Genomic DNA, 14,520 nt, shown 5'->3' on the forward strand with positions numbered 1-14,520 from the left:
AAGACTGACGTTCGAAGCCCCAGACGTGTGGAGCCAGGCCGCTGGTGAGGGAACCCGGGGGTTCCATTTTCCACCACACCCCGCAGCTGTAGCGTCTCTGTGACGCGCCAGGGGTGCACTAGAAACTCGGCAGTGTTTCCCGACACCGCTGTCAAACCTTGCTTGTGCTTTTATCCTCCACCACCTTCGTCCACAGCGGCTCTCAAGCTCTCAGTCCACTTGGTACCAGAGATTTATTTCCAGTCGGTTGTTTTAAACCTGTCCCGGTGAGGTGCCCAGCACCTAGGGGGAGGAATCTGGAGCAGCCACCACCGCCCCTCGGAGTCCTCCCGGGAAGGGCCTCCCAGGACGCCGTCCTACTGCCACCGCCCCTCACGGACCTCATCGCCTGCGAGAATGCGAATCCACGGGGTAAACTGCCATGGCGGAGCGCCAGCGGCCGTCCCCCCCGGGCCGGGCCAGCCCGTCCGGCACCATCGGCGGCGGAAGTGTCGTCATGGGAAGGCTCACTCCCCCTCCCTCAGTGGAGGAAGGACGGGCTTCAAGATGGCGGCTCTGGAGGAGCGGCTCCTGTCGGACGGGGAAGGCGGCGCCCTGGGCTCGGCGCGGCTCTCCCCGCCCCCGGTCTCGGAGTCTCCCGAGGCTCTGGCGCCCTTGGAACCGCCGCCACAGAGTAACACGCTAATGGGGCTGCCCATCGTGGCGATCGAGAGCATCCTCAGCTTCCTGTCCTACGATGAGACGAGCCAGCTCCGCCTGGTAGGGGCCGGGAAGGGGAGGCGGCGGGGCGGGCGGGTGAGGATCCTCGGTGCGGCCGGGGCTCGGGCCCGCCGGGGGAATCCCGCATCACCGGCCGGGCCAGGGGCGGCAGCGAAGCTCGGAGGAGATGGGGAGGTCTTGCCGGTCCTGGCTGCCCCCCGTCGGCTCCTGCTCTCGCCGGGAAAAGGGCGCGATGGGCTGGGGTGGGCTGGGGATTTTGCCCTTCTCCATAACCGCCCCCGAAGCTCGGGTGCGGGCATGTAGATGTGTGGCTCCATGCACGCTTTCCTAAAAGAGAATGAGAGCGTTCCCCTCTCTCATTCCGTTTGTCCTGTAAAGAATGACTGGGCTGCTGGGGGCTTATTCTTCCCAGTGACAGCTTTTCTTTGGGGGTAGTCTGTTGTGTCTCATGTGTGTATTTATTTTTACTTGTAGAACTTTAACTCCAGAAGTGTAGGAGATGGTGAGCCTGCTGCTCCAAGGACCCTATCCTATCTAGAAATAAATGGGGGGAAAAAAGACGAAAAAAAAAAAGAAGGAAAAAAAAAAAAAAAAAAAAAAAAAAAGAAAAAAAAAGACATAAGAAAGCTCTCGTCTTCTTGAAAGGCTGTTTCTTCCAGTCGTTGTAGTGGATCTAATAAAAGATATTACCCCTACCTCCGAACTTTATAATGCCAGGAAAAAAGGAGGAAAGAAGCACATGTCAGTGAGGAGATCAGTGTGCATGAATCTTTAACTGTCTGCATAAGGAGCCTGGTGTAAATCGTGACATAATACGATAAGCTGCTATCTTACTGAATTTATTGTCAGGTCATAAACAGAATAATAGTGAGGGAATTAATGCATAGCTTATGTAACCCTCAGTAAACATGCATGTACATTACTGTTTCTATTTTAAGAACTCTGTTAGCCTAAACTACAAGCACATTTCTGCAGAAATTTACACTGCATGTGTCCTGGATCTGCAACCTGAAGTGTTGCATTCTGACTGTAACTTACTGAAAGCTCTTCAAACAGAAAATCTGTTCTTACTCGTACTGCACCAAGCACACCAATACCTAAATATTACTGGCATGCTGTGAGTCCACAAACAACTTTTGCTTCTTCTGTGACAGCAGGTAGTGGATCTGTGAAAAAGGTGTAGTACTGCCTTTTTGGATTGCAGCTTCTGAGTACTTCCAGGCTAACTGAAGGAAGAGAAGTACATATTCTCTTTGAATATGCTTAGTGTTGCATGGTATGCATTGCAATGCTAGACACAGCCCTTTGCTGCAGCTTTGCAGTTGCATTTTATAAATGGTGGTACCCATGGGAACTATCACAAATCAATAGAAGGTCTTTTTCTTTCTGTAGGGCTAGGCTATTATTTGTAAGCAATGCTTTATTAGCAGTTAAGAATAACTGGTATTAAGGACTGGTGGTGGTATAACAACAAAAGGACCTGGTTTAACCATCTGCGCTACTTAAGAAGTAAAATGTAACACTTATTCTTTCTTATGTAGCACTTACAAGTTCACTTTTCTGTGAGAAGTTTTTTGCTTTCATAAGTTTCAGAAATGTGCAAAACCAGGCTGGATAAATATAAAATTTGACATGCACATGGAACCACCATAGCTGTAAAATAAAGAAAACTGTTTAGTCTTTTCCGATTTTTAATTTTTGGCAGCCAAGAAATCTGATCTTCATCAAATGCCTTACTGTTCCCTTAAGCACATCAGAAGGTATAATGAGTGTTTTTCTGAGAAAAAAAGTACACTTGCCTTTGTTAGCCAGCACTAATGTAAAGAATAGTAGTTTTACCTAGTCAAAAGTGTAGCTCATAACTAAAAAAGCTTTATTAGCTTGGTCTTTTGGATGGCCATTCAGAACTAAAGGTGTTCTTCTGACAATTCACTGAAGGCCAGAGGAAGAAAATGGATATAACTGTGTTGATGAAGAATTAAGCTATCCTTTAAAAATAACATCTAGGCACAAATTCATAATTAAATTTTACCACTTTTAAATTTTTAAAACCTATTAGTAGCCTTGGGAGACATTTGTATATTCCTCCTCTAAGACATGTCTTGCAGAGACAGGAAATTTTCTTCTCTGAGAACTGGCTTGAGCTGCTTATCAAAAGATGAATGGGTGTATCTTACAATTAGTCTTATTCTGCTAGAGATATCTTGGAGGACCACATTAATTGAATTAAATTAATGACATTGTGTGTCATGCGTATTCAAGTGCCCCAAAGCAGCCTAATTAACCCCTTAGAATGTGGAATTCTATGGGATAAAACATGTTGGGAAAGGTAGGATGATCCAGAATGTCAATCAACCTAAACAAAGCTTGGTCATACAATTGTAGACACAAATTCCCCAAAATAATAAATCTGATGCATTCCCTGGATCCCAGCATTGAGGGAGATGGCTGTCCTAATATCTTCCTGGATCACCCTAGCTCACTGATTAAAAAAAAAAATAATTAAAAGTGGTTGAGTTGAACTGTTGTTTGGAGCTAGAGTGGGTAGAAGAAGATAGGCCAAAGAGTTGGCTGGGTAGGAGGGACACAGAACATCAGCAAATTTTCAGATGAAAATATAGATAGAAACCTGTATTGTTTATGCAGAGCATAATAAGCATAATCCAGGGCTTAAGATAACAAGTCTTTTTCTGCCAGTAAAGAAAAAGGTAAAGAACATTTCTTGCTTATCATGATTGCCATCAGGCAAGGCAAGATGCTGGGCTTCTGATTGTGGAAAGAATAACTTACTTTCTTGAGCACAGTGCTTTCTGCTGTTCCTGGTGTTTTTGCATTTAAAAACATAAAGGAATCACCTGTGGGTTAAGCAGAAAAGTCCATCTAAAGTAATGGAGACTAAAAAATAGGTAGGCAGAATGTCTGAAATCATACCTCAGTGTAATTCTTGGGTTCTCAAGCTTTAATTCAGATAAAGTGAATGAAGGGAAAAGCAGCAGCATTTTGCTTTCAGCTCTTTTGAGTGTTGAGTGCTCCATCTACCTTCTCTGATATTTCATCATAAGAGAAACATAGAAAACCCAAAAGATCCTTATGTCTTTGTCAAGGTTTAATGCTGTAGCTACAATTGATTGTACAGTTTTACAAGGCAGGAAATTAGTTCTATCCTGGCCCAAACAAGGGCAGTCTTAAATTGTAATGTTCTGGACAGGCTGCATCCCAGTATGTGGACTGGTATGGAAGCCAAAATATCTTCTGGCTTTTGAAGACTTCTTACTCTGTGATTTTCAATAGTTTACAAAAGCTCTGGAATTTTTACCTGAGTGGGGTAATTATGAAATTCTTATATTCCAGTTTCTTTTTGTTTGCATCCAAGGTTGAGAATGCACTTCCATGCAGGCTATTACTATAGTAAGTGTGATTAAAAACAGTCCATAACCTACTCCCATGAATATTCTGAGAATAAACTCTGAGGAGTTTATCTTGGATTCTGACATACAACAGAAGTGTCTTAGATTCTGCAATACACTTGAGCTTATTTTCTGCACAACACAAATAAGGACTGATAGCTTTCAGACAGCACATCTTCAGTCTTCCCACAGTTTCAGTAAATCTTTGTTTACAGGCATTTCTGTTTTAAAGCTTCTTGCTGAAGTTGTCAACATTTTGTCACTTATATTTTACCCTAGAAAGGCATTATCAAGTGTTGTGTCTGTGTAACCTTTAAGAACATATATTGAATCTTAATACCTTAGGATATTTTAATCTCTGTTTTGATATTGATTATCAGTTAGTGAAGCTTGGAAGAAATAAGACATGCTTGAGGAAAGGGAAACTGGTAGTACTAAACTGGTGGGTTGTGACTGTTTGGTTTCTTTACAAATGGTGTGAAAAATCAGCTCTTCCATAGAAGCTTTCATAAATCAGCACACTAAGAAGCCACCACCTTCTCATTTTGCTTTTCGTGCAGACTTGGAATTACTTTCTAACACTAAAATTTGTACAGTGTCTAGTTGGACTTAATGTTTGAGGATAAGGACGTTTCAGCATAAGAAAATACAAACATTTGCAAATATGAGCAAATTTAACTTTTGACTTTACTGTGGTCTATTGACTGGCTAGTATTATTCTGGCTTGAGCTGGTATGAAAGTGTCATAATGCTGCTTTGTGTATGGCTGCTGACTATACAGTCTAAAAGAGGTGTCCTATTACTTCTTGTTCTACTACTTGTTCCTATTACTTCAGGGACTGGATGGTTTAAATGGTGATATCAGGAACTGGCTGAGATTTAAGAGGTGATTGGCAAAATAATTTGCAGACATAGTTTTGGGTTCTGGTGTTATCTATTACCTGCTCACTGTGTGGATTCTACAGTGATTATTGGCACAAATACGGGTAATGTTCAAAAACTGGAGAAAATAATTTTTCATGCTGCATAGCATAAGCGAATCTGTAAAATTTAAAAAAATCCAGTGTTTAAAAATCCAGCACAGATAATTTTTAGGGATGCAGTTTACTGTCTTGGATGTGGTAGGGCTTCAGCACACTGCAAGCTCCTCGCTGCCACCAGGTGTCAGTGCACACGTGGTTAAAATCACTTCATTCCACTCCTGTTCTTCCTGTGGATTTATCGTATATCTAGGATTGCTTTTCTCATGTGCTGAATAATTGCACGGCCAACGTAACCCGTGTGTGGGTACTGGTTCCTAGTTCAGGGGTTTGATAGCATTAGGACTACAAGTAAGCTGTCTTGTCCTCAAAAATCGCATCAGATCCAGGCATGACTGATGCGGGTAGTACCTCGGCATTATTTGTTATCCACTGGAAATGATTTAGCAGATGTGTATGTCAGGGAAGAGTGACTCTCCTGCCTTAACAAGGAAGATTGAATTCAAAAGAGCACAGACAGAGTGACAGCTATTACTTAATGGACTTTTAATACAGATCTGGTTTGAAATGGTCAGTTCTTACAGAACTAAAGCCATCTATGACTAAAGGAAGACTCATAGGAAACAGAACTCTTTTAAGGATTGCCTTCCATGTAAACAGAAAATTGCAGACTTTTGTGAGAGAAGAGAATCTCTGTCCTCACTGTATAAACTTATAGACTTTATATACTTATATAGACTTTATGAAATGAGTAGTGTATGGAGGAAAGCAGTATTTATTAAGAAAGAAAGGGGGTTAAGGGAGCAAAGATAATGAGTTCATAGTGGGAGTTGTGCACTTCAGTACAAAAAAAAAAAAAAAACAACCTCAAAAAACCCAAACCAAACCAATTTCAAAGTACAGTTGGTTCACTACACTCCTGCAACTTCAGAACTGAATTGCTACTGCATTAAACTTTAGTACAAGTTGGCTTTGTGTTGTAACTGTTTACTTTATGAAAGCATAAATTTCACAGCTTATTATGTTTTCTGCAACTATTAATGTCTTTTTTCCCTAAATCTGTGAAAAAAATCAAGGCTTTTGATATTTAGCATTGCAAATAAAGGAATCTGCTAAACAGAGGAAAAGAATTTATATACAAAAAAGAATTTGTGTGCACTGTATTGCTTACATTTAAAAGTTTAATTGTGTCTGTCTTCAAAACCAAAACCCTGGAATGCTGAAAGAAAATAATAATGATTTCTTGGTTGCAAAGGCTTTTTTTTTTACAAAATATTAACTTGATCTGCCAGAATCACTCCGTATGCCAAGTTAAAAAGCCATGAATAGGCATTTGCAATTTTCATTAAAATAAGAGAAAATTGTATCTGCTTATGTATGGGTGTCTTTCAGCCTACTGCCTTTTGATAGGCAGTATCAGGAGATTAATTTGTGAAATTGGTGCAACAGTTTTGCTCTTTTGTGGAGTATCATGATCATTGTTAGGGATGCTGGTGCCTTTAGCTCAACTGTAGTTTCTTCTTCTTGAAATGGAGCAAATACTCATAGAAGAATCTTTTACTACCAGAAAGTATGGAGAAGATAATAGTAAAAGTAACTTGTGTCCTTAATTGAGCTTTAAGTTTTTCTTTTTACTTAAATACAGGTTTGTAAGCGAATGGACTTGGTTTGCCAACGAATGTTAAATCAGGGATTTCTGAAAGTGGAAAGATACCACAACTTGTGTCAAAAGCAAGTTAAAGCTCAGCTTCCAAGGTATGTACCAGTTAAAACTGTAGTTAAAATTAAATGTGCTAGATTCTATTAGCAAAATATTGAAAAGCAATTTCTTGCTAGCTAATTCAACTTCCATATATTGAAAATTTGAATTATGTTTGATTTAGTCTTTTGTTTCGTCTGTTTTTTTTCAAAAGCACATTAGGCACCTTGAACTGAAGATCTAATTACAAAATAACAGTGTGGGTGAATGAAGTTTTCTTAGGCTAGGAACTAGAATATTGGAAAGTATCTCTGGTATTTTAAACAGAGAAAAATCTGAGTCCTGTTTTACACAGCTCTTCTGGCAAATCAAGCAAGGACTCCTAGGAATGGATAAATGCCATTCCTTTTGAAGACTGACTGCCTTCACAGATAATTCATCAATTACTCTGTTTTAAAAATGCAAGGTTTTTCAGTGCCAAGGATTACACAGGGGAAAGGGAGAGGGGTTTGACACGCGTGCATTACTGAGAGGTAGTTTTCTCTCTTAAACGATGTCTTTTGTCCTCTTCCCAGCTCCTGCTGGGATACCAGATTTCCCAGTCAGAGTGAAGAAACTAAATGCTACTTACCTTGGAGATCCTTTGTAAAAAGAGCTTGTATCTCAGCTGAAGCTTTGTAGAAAGCACTAATAATAACGTCGTGTGAATTTTACCTAAGTGCTAACTGAAGGAATATGGGAAAATACTCACACTGACTCAGTGCCTACTGCTAGTTAGTAATGAAAGCTTTTTTTTTTAATAGTCCTAAGATGTGTATAGAATTTATGGATCACATATGATGTAGCAATTATTTAGAGAACAGGTTTTGTCTAACAAAGTGTAGTACAGTATTACTAGAGGATTTTCAACCTTTATCATGTTTTTCCTCAGAAAGATACAACTAATATCAGTGGTTACATTTTCAAACCTCAGGGGGTTATAAGGGTGAAATTATCATGGGTGATTGTTACAGTTTCATTTTGCCACTTAATGGTCTGTCTTCTAGACGGGAGTCAGAGAGAAGAAACCATTCATTAGCTCGTCATGCAGACATCCTTGCTGCTGTAGAGACGAGACTCTCTCTGTTAAATATGACTTTCATGAAGTATGTGGATTCCAATCTCTGTTGCTTCATACCTGGAAAGGTAAAATGTAGACTATATTATGTGGCTGTATCTCTGTGTTTAAAAAATATGATTGTGTAACTTAAGGTAACTTGAGGCAGCTGGGAAAAATTTATATAATGTGGTTATATGTACTAAAACTGTTTCAGATACTTGCAAAAAACCACACAAGCCAATACTCTGCTGTAACAAGCAGCCTGAAGTGAGTGAACCGAACTACACCTAAAACTTAATTTTTAAAAATTTGATTTCCATTTTCCCTTAAATTATTTCTTAATTCTGATGTTTGACTTGTGGTATGCACATCCTATACAACTTTTTTACAAGAAACGTGATATATAGGGTTTAACTCTGAAATTTAATTGTATAAAACAACTGGAGGTGAAGTCATCAGAACACTTAGTAATTTAGGCTACATATAACACAAAGCAGTCAATCTCAAAGATTTTTGACACCTTTCTTAAGGGTCTGAGTACTTTAGATTAATTGGTTTAAGATATTTAGTATGTGGAAGCATTGCTCATTATTACAATGCATGGGGTATTTTTGTACTGTAGGTGAAATTAGTTCTAAATGTAGATTAAGTGCATTAAATATTAATACCACTGAATAATTCAGGTATTTCAGAATGCTACCCCAAACACAAAATGTAAATTAGGTGAGATGTACATGTGAGATAACACTGTTTTATAAGCTGTGAAAAGAGACGTGCTCAGGGGAATTGACAGAATAATCTGAAGAAGAGTGGCATAGCTCAGGGTTGAAACACGATCTGTGAACATCAGCCTAATGCTCTATTAATCGATCTTTCCATGCGAGGTTTGGATATATTGGTATTAATATTTCATGGACAGAGAACTGAATTGCACTGTGATGAATGGAGAAGTTAGCTCCTGGATTCAGGTGAAGCATGACAGGCATTTTTACATTTAGTAGAGCAGGATGAGGTGTGAGCGTGAAATGTATTTTTATCTCAAAGAGAGAACTTGATTTCTGTGAACTCTCTTAATTTAAAATTAAATCATTATAATTTAATATATTTATGCTTATTTGACTTTGTATTGTATTTTTACATACTACATATTTTAAAAAATGTAATATAGCATAAAGTGAAATGAATGTAAATTCTTGATACTCACATAGTATGGAATGCTTTAAAAAAATGTTGCCCTACTTTTTAAAATGTTAGATGGAAAGGCAATATGCCTACATCTCAGGTGTGCAGGAGCTGGGCAAGTGAGCATGCCAGACATTTTCCTTCTGAGTCATAAAGACCTTGTTGGTATTCTAATATAATACCTAAAAAGGTTTTTTTTTTAATTATTTACTTAGTATATGAGCTTGCTGGTGTTGCTGCTCTCTCAGCACAGTTACTAGTTTACCAGAAAATCCCATTTTGGTCAAGCAGATTCTTGGCTTACTGTTCACTTACAGTCTGTGGTTTCTCCCCTACCTGCCCTGCTTCCCTCAGGAAACTGTTTGAATGAAGCTGCCACAGAGCTGACAGGATGTTAGAACATGTGAATCCTCATTTGAGGTTATGCATACTGTGTTCTTGGTGATAGCAGAGCACTGCTGCAAGGTTTTTATACTGAGGATGGCAGGAAAATGTTTTGAGGATGTTGTTGCTAACAGGATATAACGTGGGTAAAATCAGAGAAGTCTCTTGTAAGCTTATTGTGTGATGAAGACACTTGAGGCTTGTCTAGCTTTTACAACTTTTTAGCTTTATTAAAATGCAAGATGCAACTGTATTGTCTTACCTGTGATTTTTAAATCATTAAGTTCTTAGGAGACTCTTCAACCATCCTTAATCCTGTGCAAAATACCTTTGTCAGTAGTTTCAAGTGCCAAGGGACTGGCATTCTTGACCTGCATCAGACTATGATTGATAGATAGGCAAGATAACTTCTCATCTCTCTGTATCTCTCCTAACTAGAGGGCTTGCTTGTCAAACCTGTTAAGAGGGTTCTTATGTTCTCTGTCAGTAACAGACTGATGTTTGATAAATTAATATAATTTGGACTTAATTCTGAATTTTCAGTATTTTGGATGTATGCAAGTGGGCTCAAGTAAATACTTACAGCTCTTCAGACTGACGTAACAATCAATCTTGGTGCTCCATTCATGTGTTTCATATGCCTCATAACTGGCTGGGAGAGTAACTGCTCTGCAGTGTGTCTTAGAGTATCTTGCTTCAGCTTCTCCAAAAAGGAATTATTATGCTCTGGTGGGTATAGATTACATAATTTAGAACTTGAATATGGATGTAGTAAAACAATTTCACACAATGAGCATTATTTCATGAGTTTAAAGAGTGCTGTTGTGATAGCTAAATCGAATAGCTTCTCTGATATGTCAAAAAAAAAACAATTTCAAAAAGCTGATCTAGATCTAAAGCAGAGTGGTATGTAATGTTTATGTAGTAAAGGCTCCCGAATATGCCAGCACTTTGAGAATGATCTGATATAATCTTGCCTTTATCAGAAAATCCTAATTTTTCTTAAATGTTTTAGGTAATAGATGAAATTTATCGTGTGCTAAGGTATGTAAACTCTACAAGAGCTCCTCAGAGGGCTCATGAAGTTCTTCAAGAACTAAGGGACATTTCCTCCATGGCTATGGAATATTTTGATGAGAAGATTGTTCCAATACTGAAAAGAAAGATGCCTGGGTCAGATGTGTCGGGTCGTCTAATAGGAACTGCCCCAGGTATTAATGCCAATGTATAGTTAAGTTTTATTTAGTTTTTCTGTAGAAGTTCACAAGACTGTTTGGTTGTTTGTTTTTTTTTTAAAAGCTCCCTCCCTTAAATGTGAGCTTCATTACATAAATATTGATACTTGTTTCTTAATAATGCTAATTGAAATTAATTTGCTTTGAAATTTAAGGAGCCTTTGAACTACCAAAAAAACAGTCAGTTGAATATATGTTAGAATTATGCATAGTGTGCATCCATTAAACAAATGCTTTTGTGCCACCAATGAATGAGACTTCATCATCACACTTTGAAATCTGGCATGAGATGAAAAATCGATGCCTTTTATTTTTAGAACAATCACCAGATAAATTATCCTAAGCTGTTGTAGTGCATTGAGAGATAGAATATACTTGTGTGTGCTTTTTTACTTTCTGAGGGCACTAATGAGTGCACTAACAAGCAAAATATTTATGCATAATAGTGACAATTGAAATAACAGTCTATAAACAATTAAGCTGGTCTCTGTCAGACTTTACAGAACTTTTGTGAACCAAAGTCTAATGCAGTTGCCTCATATAATTACCAAAAGCAAAAAGGTGGTAGAACTGTAGTGTTTTGCCTGTACTGAACATCTTCACACTTCATAGGAGCTGGGAAATCAACTCTTTTACAGGATAATGTAATAAAAATAAACACATCTTTAGTAAAAATGATAGATGTAACTGTAGGAGCTGCTTATTCTGGGATGCCCTGTACATCCTTTTAACCATAAGTGTGAATACTACCTCTTAATTATATCCTGTCAATTCAACTTAATTCTCTCAATTGAGGAAGTATTGCCCAACACTACAGTTCATGACAGTTGGTATTTGAAGGCCAAGGCTTTATGTGACATTAAAATGTCTCTTTTGTGTGGAGGGAGGAGCATAACCCATCTAATGGTGAGCCTTTAGCATCACACAACTGTAGCTTTGTTGGCATCTTAAAGGAAAAAAAAAAAAAAAGGAGGAGGAGAAAGACTATTCTGGATTTTCCAAACTGATGTGTCTTTTTAGTGCTTCAAAGTTGCATCTTACTTGCTTTGCTAGAAAAACAAAATTAGAGAAAAAGTGGTTGATATCTTTTATGTCAGTAAAAGAAATTATACAGAAGGTATTAGTCTCCTTGATTTGCAGGAACTTTATTAATCAACATTACCAAGCTCAAATTCCAGTATGGTTTTAGTGCTTAGGAAGAGTGAGTCTGAAGAAGTTTGGAAAATAAATTCCTTTCTTCTGAAAAGTAAGATAAACTGAAGTATCTTATTAAGCCCCAAATCACAAAATTTTAGAACTTCAGCTGCCTACAAGTAAGACAGCAGATTTGTTCTGCTTTATTGAATTATAGTTACTTGATGTAGCTGTTCTGTAATAAGTAATTTATAGACATATTGTAGGTTTTTGACTTAACATCTGTGACACTAAGTCTAGATGACAGCATACTATCTCTGTGTAATTTTTGATACAGCAAAGAAGGGGGCTTATATACAGAAAATTAATTATAAGCTGTTTCCCAGACTACTGAAAGTACGAGTATTTTAAACTAGTTGTGTGTTGAGAAAACATATGGCCTTGTCAGATACTTAAATGTAGTAGATCTGATCACATGTTCAGGTAACTTGCAACCACTATTCTGATTCACGTTTGGGGCGTAGCAGCAAAATACAAAAACCAGGACACAATTTTAACCCTTGTCTCAAAGTTCTAGAGGATTAATTGCAGTTTTCTCTAAAGTTCCAGGGCCTTCTGCAGCACTGACAACTATGCAGCTGTTCTCCAAGCAGAACCCTTCAAGACAAGAAGTCACCAAGCTCCAGCAGCAAGTAAAAGCAAATGGCACAGGCCTGACAGCGCTGAAGCGGGAAATCTCAGAGCTCCGCATCAAAGTGCAAGAGCAGCAGAAGCAACTCCAAGATCAAGATCAGAAACTGCTAGAGCAAACCCAAATCATAGGTGAACAGAATGCCCGCCTGGCTGAGCTTGAACGCAAGCTGCGAGAGGTGATGGAGAGCACAGTAGGAAATTCTTCGGGTTCTGGCTCAAATGAACAATCTCCTAGAAAAAGGAGGAAGGCTGTTGAATCCACAGACTGTCCTAGGAAATCTAAACGCCTTCGAAACAGAAAATAACCTGGGAGTAAATGACACCTTCAGGAGGAAAGAAGGACACTGCTTTAGCAGCTCAAGCCCATGCTTGTTTGGATACTGTGACTAGCTTCATGGTGTCATTTAGGCTGCTGGCTCTTTGAAACACCACTTAGACTTTAAGAATAATTTTCTTTCATTGAGACTTTTCCCCTGCTTTCTGTATGGGTGGGCCTAATGCACAGGATCTTTAAGATTTGCAATAGATACAATACTAACCAGACATGCTCTGTTATGTTTTGAAGGGTTAATCTTTTTTTCTGTGCAGATGTGTTTAAAGTAAACTTATTTGTGTTTATGCATATGTTCACATAAACTCTTAAATAAATTCAGTCTTAACTGACTAAAGAGTTAAGCGTAAAAACTGATGTCCTGTTCTCTTGAAGGAAAGATCTGCTTTTAAAATCTTGTTTTAGAGAACTTGACCTTTTTTTGTTACAAGTGACCTTGTCTGGAATGTCTGAGTAGTAGTTAATACTTTTTGGGGATTGCTTTGTAACGAGTAAAACTGACTTCTTAAGCTACAGTATTGGCTATATATTTTTGTAAACTCAGAAAGAAGGCCCCCTATCCAGTCTTCATATGCACACACCCTGGGTGTAGGTCTTGGGGGCCATATTCAACATTTGCATAGATAGATGCATATTCAGTTTAGCCTGCTAAAAGCACTTGCCTGAAACTGTTCTTAACTCTGGGGGGGAGCACAGAGACCTATAAAGTAGTTTCTTTGTTCCTTAGCCATAACTTAGCATTTGCTTTCAGCACAGCTGCTTTCATGTTTGTATGTCTTACGAGTTTGAACCCAGGCTATCTGCCACTTCTGCTGCCTTTTGAATTGCAGGTATTGTTTGCCAAAGCTGGAGAATTTAGAAGCTGCCTGTGCACCATGTGATACATACGCCAACATCTAAGAAATATCAGACAAGCTGTCCCTACAATAACTAAGCTCAGGGGGACACCATTGCAATGAAATGCTGTATTATGGAAAAACTTTTAAAAGTATTTTGTATGTGTTGGGTGGGGGCGGGATGGAAATTTCTCTGTAACACTGATGGCAATATTCTGAGCTTTCCTTATCCTGAAGTGTAAATCACTTCAGACAAAGCTTTAATTTCTTTTGCACTTCTGTTTTGAGCTTGTAACTGGAAAAACATGTCTTGCACTGTTGAGTCTCTCTGGTCACTTAACAACCTCAGAGTTGTGTACAGTGATTTGTTTTTCCCCCCATCTGTATATTTGTGAAACCTTAAACAAATACCACTGTCCATGTTTTTGTTTTAATGTACTAAACTATGTAGCTTTATTTCACTTACCTTTTTTTTTTTTTTTTTTTTTAATCAGCTGCTTCTTTGAGTTTAGGTAGTACTGAGTTCAATTTGGTATGGCAGTGAATATGCTGCATTTCAAAATCTTCATAACATTCAAAATCTTCATAATATTCCTGTGGGTTAAAGTGCAATGTTCTCTCACGTTTTGTATGACTATCATATTAACAGAGTGGCTGTCTTTAAATCGCCAAAGAAATCAGAAATTATCTGGTCAAATGTTATGTAATCATGAGAAAACTGATATTTTTTTCTGGAACTTGAGCTACAATTTTAGTTCTAAACCAGAAGTTTTAGAACTGTTTAGCTCTAAACAGGAGCTTATATCAGAAGTATCACTAG

The 14,520-nt window shown here is 38.5% G+C and overlaps 1 protein-coding gene across 1 annotated transcript; it reads left to right on the forward strand.

The window, feature by feature from the left end:
• The first annotated feature begins 381 nt into the window (after positions 1-381).
• Positions 382-13,217, forward strand: FBXO28 (F-box protein 28). The gene is made up of 5 exons (XM_071739744.1): positions 382-759; positions 6,753-6,862; positions 7,853-7,991; positions 10,487-10,682; positions 12,444-13,217. Exons 1-5 carry the CDS (start codon positions 397-399, stop codon positions 12,836-12,838), a joined length of 1,203 nt encoding a protein of 400 aa, XP_071595845.1. The 5' UTR covers positions 382-396; the 3' UTR covers positions 12,839-13,217.
• Positions 13,218-14,520: the final 1,303 nt, after the last annotated feature.

The sequence above is a fragment of the Heliangelus exortis genome, chromosome 3, assembly GCF_036169615.1.
Source record: "Heliangelus exortis chromosome 3, bHelExo1.hap1, whole genome shotgun sequence".
NCBI lineage: Eukaryota > Metazoa > Chordata > Aves > Apodiformes > Trochilidae > Heliangelus > Heliangelus exortis.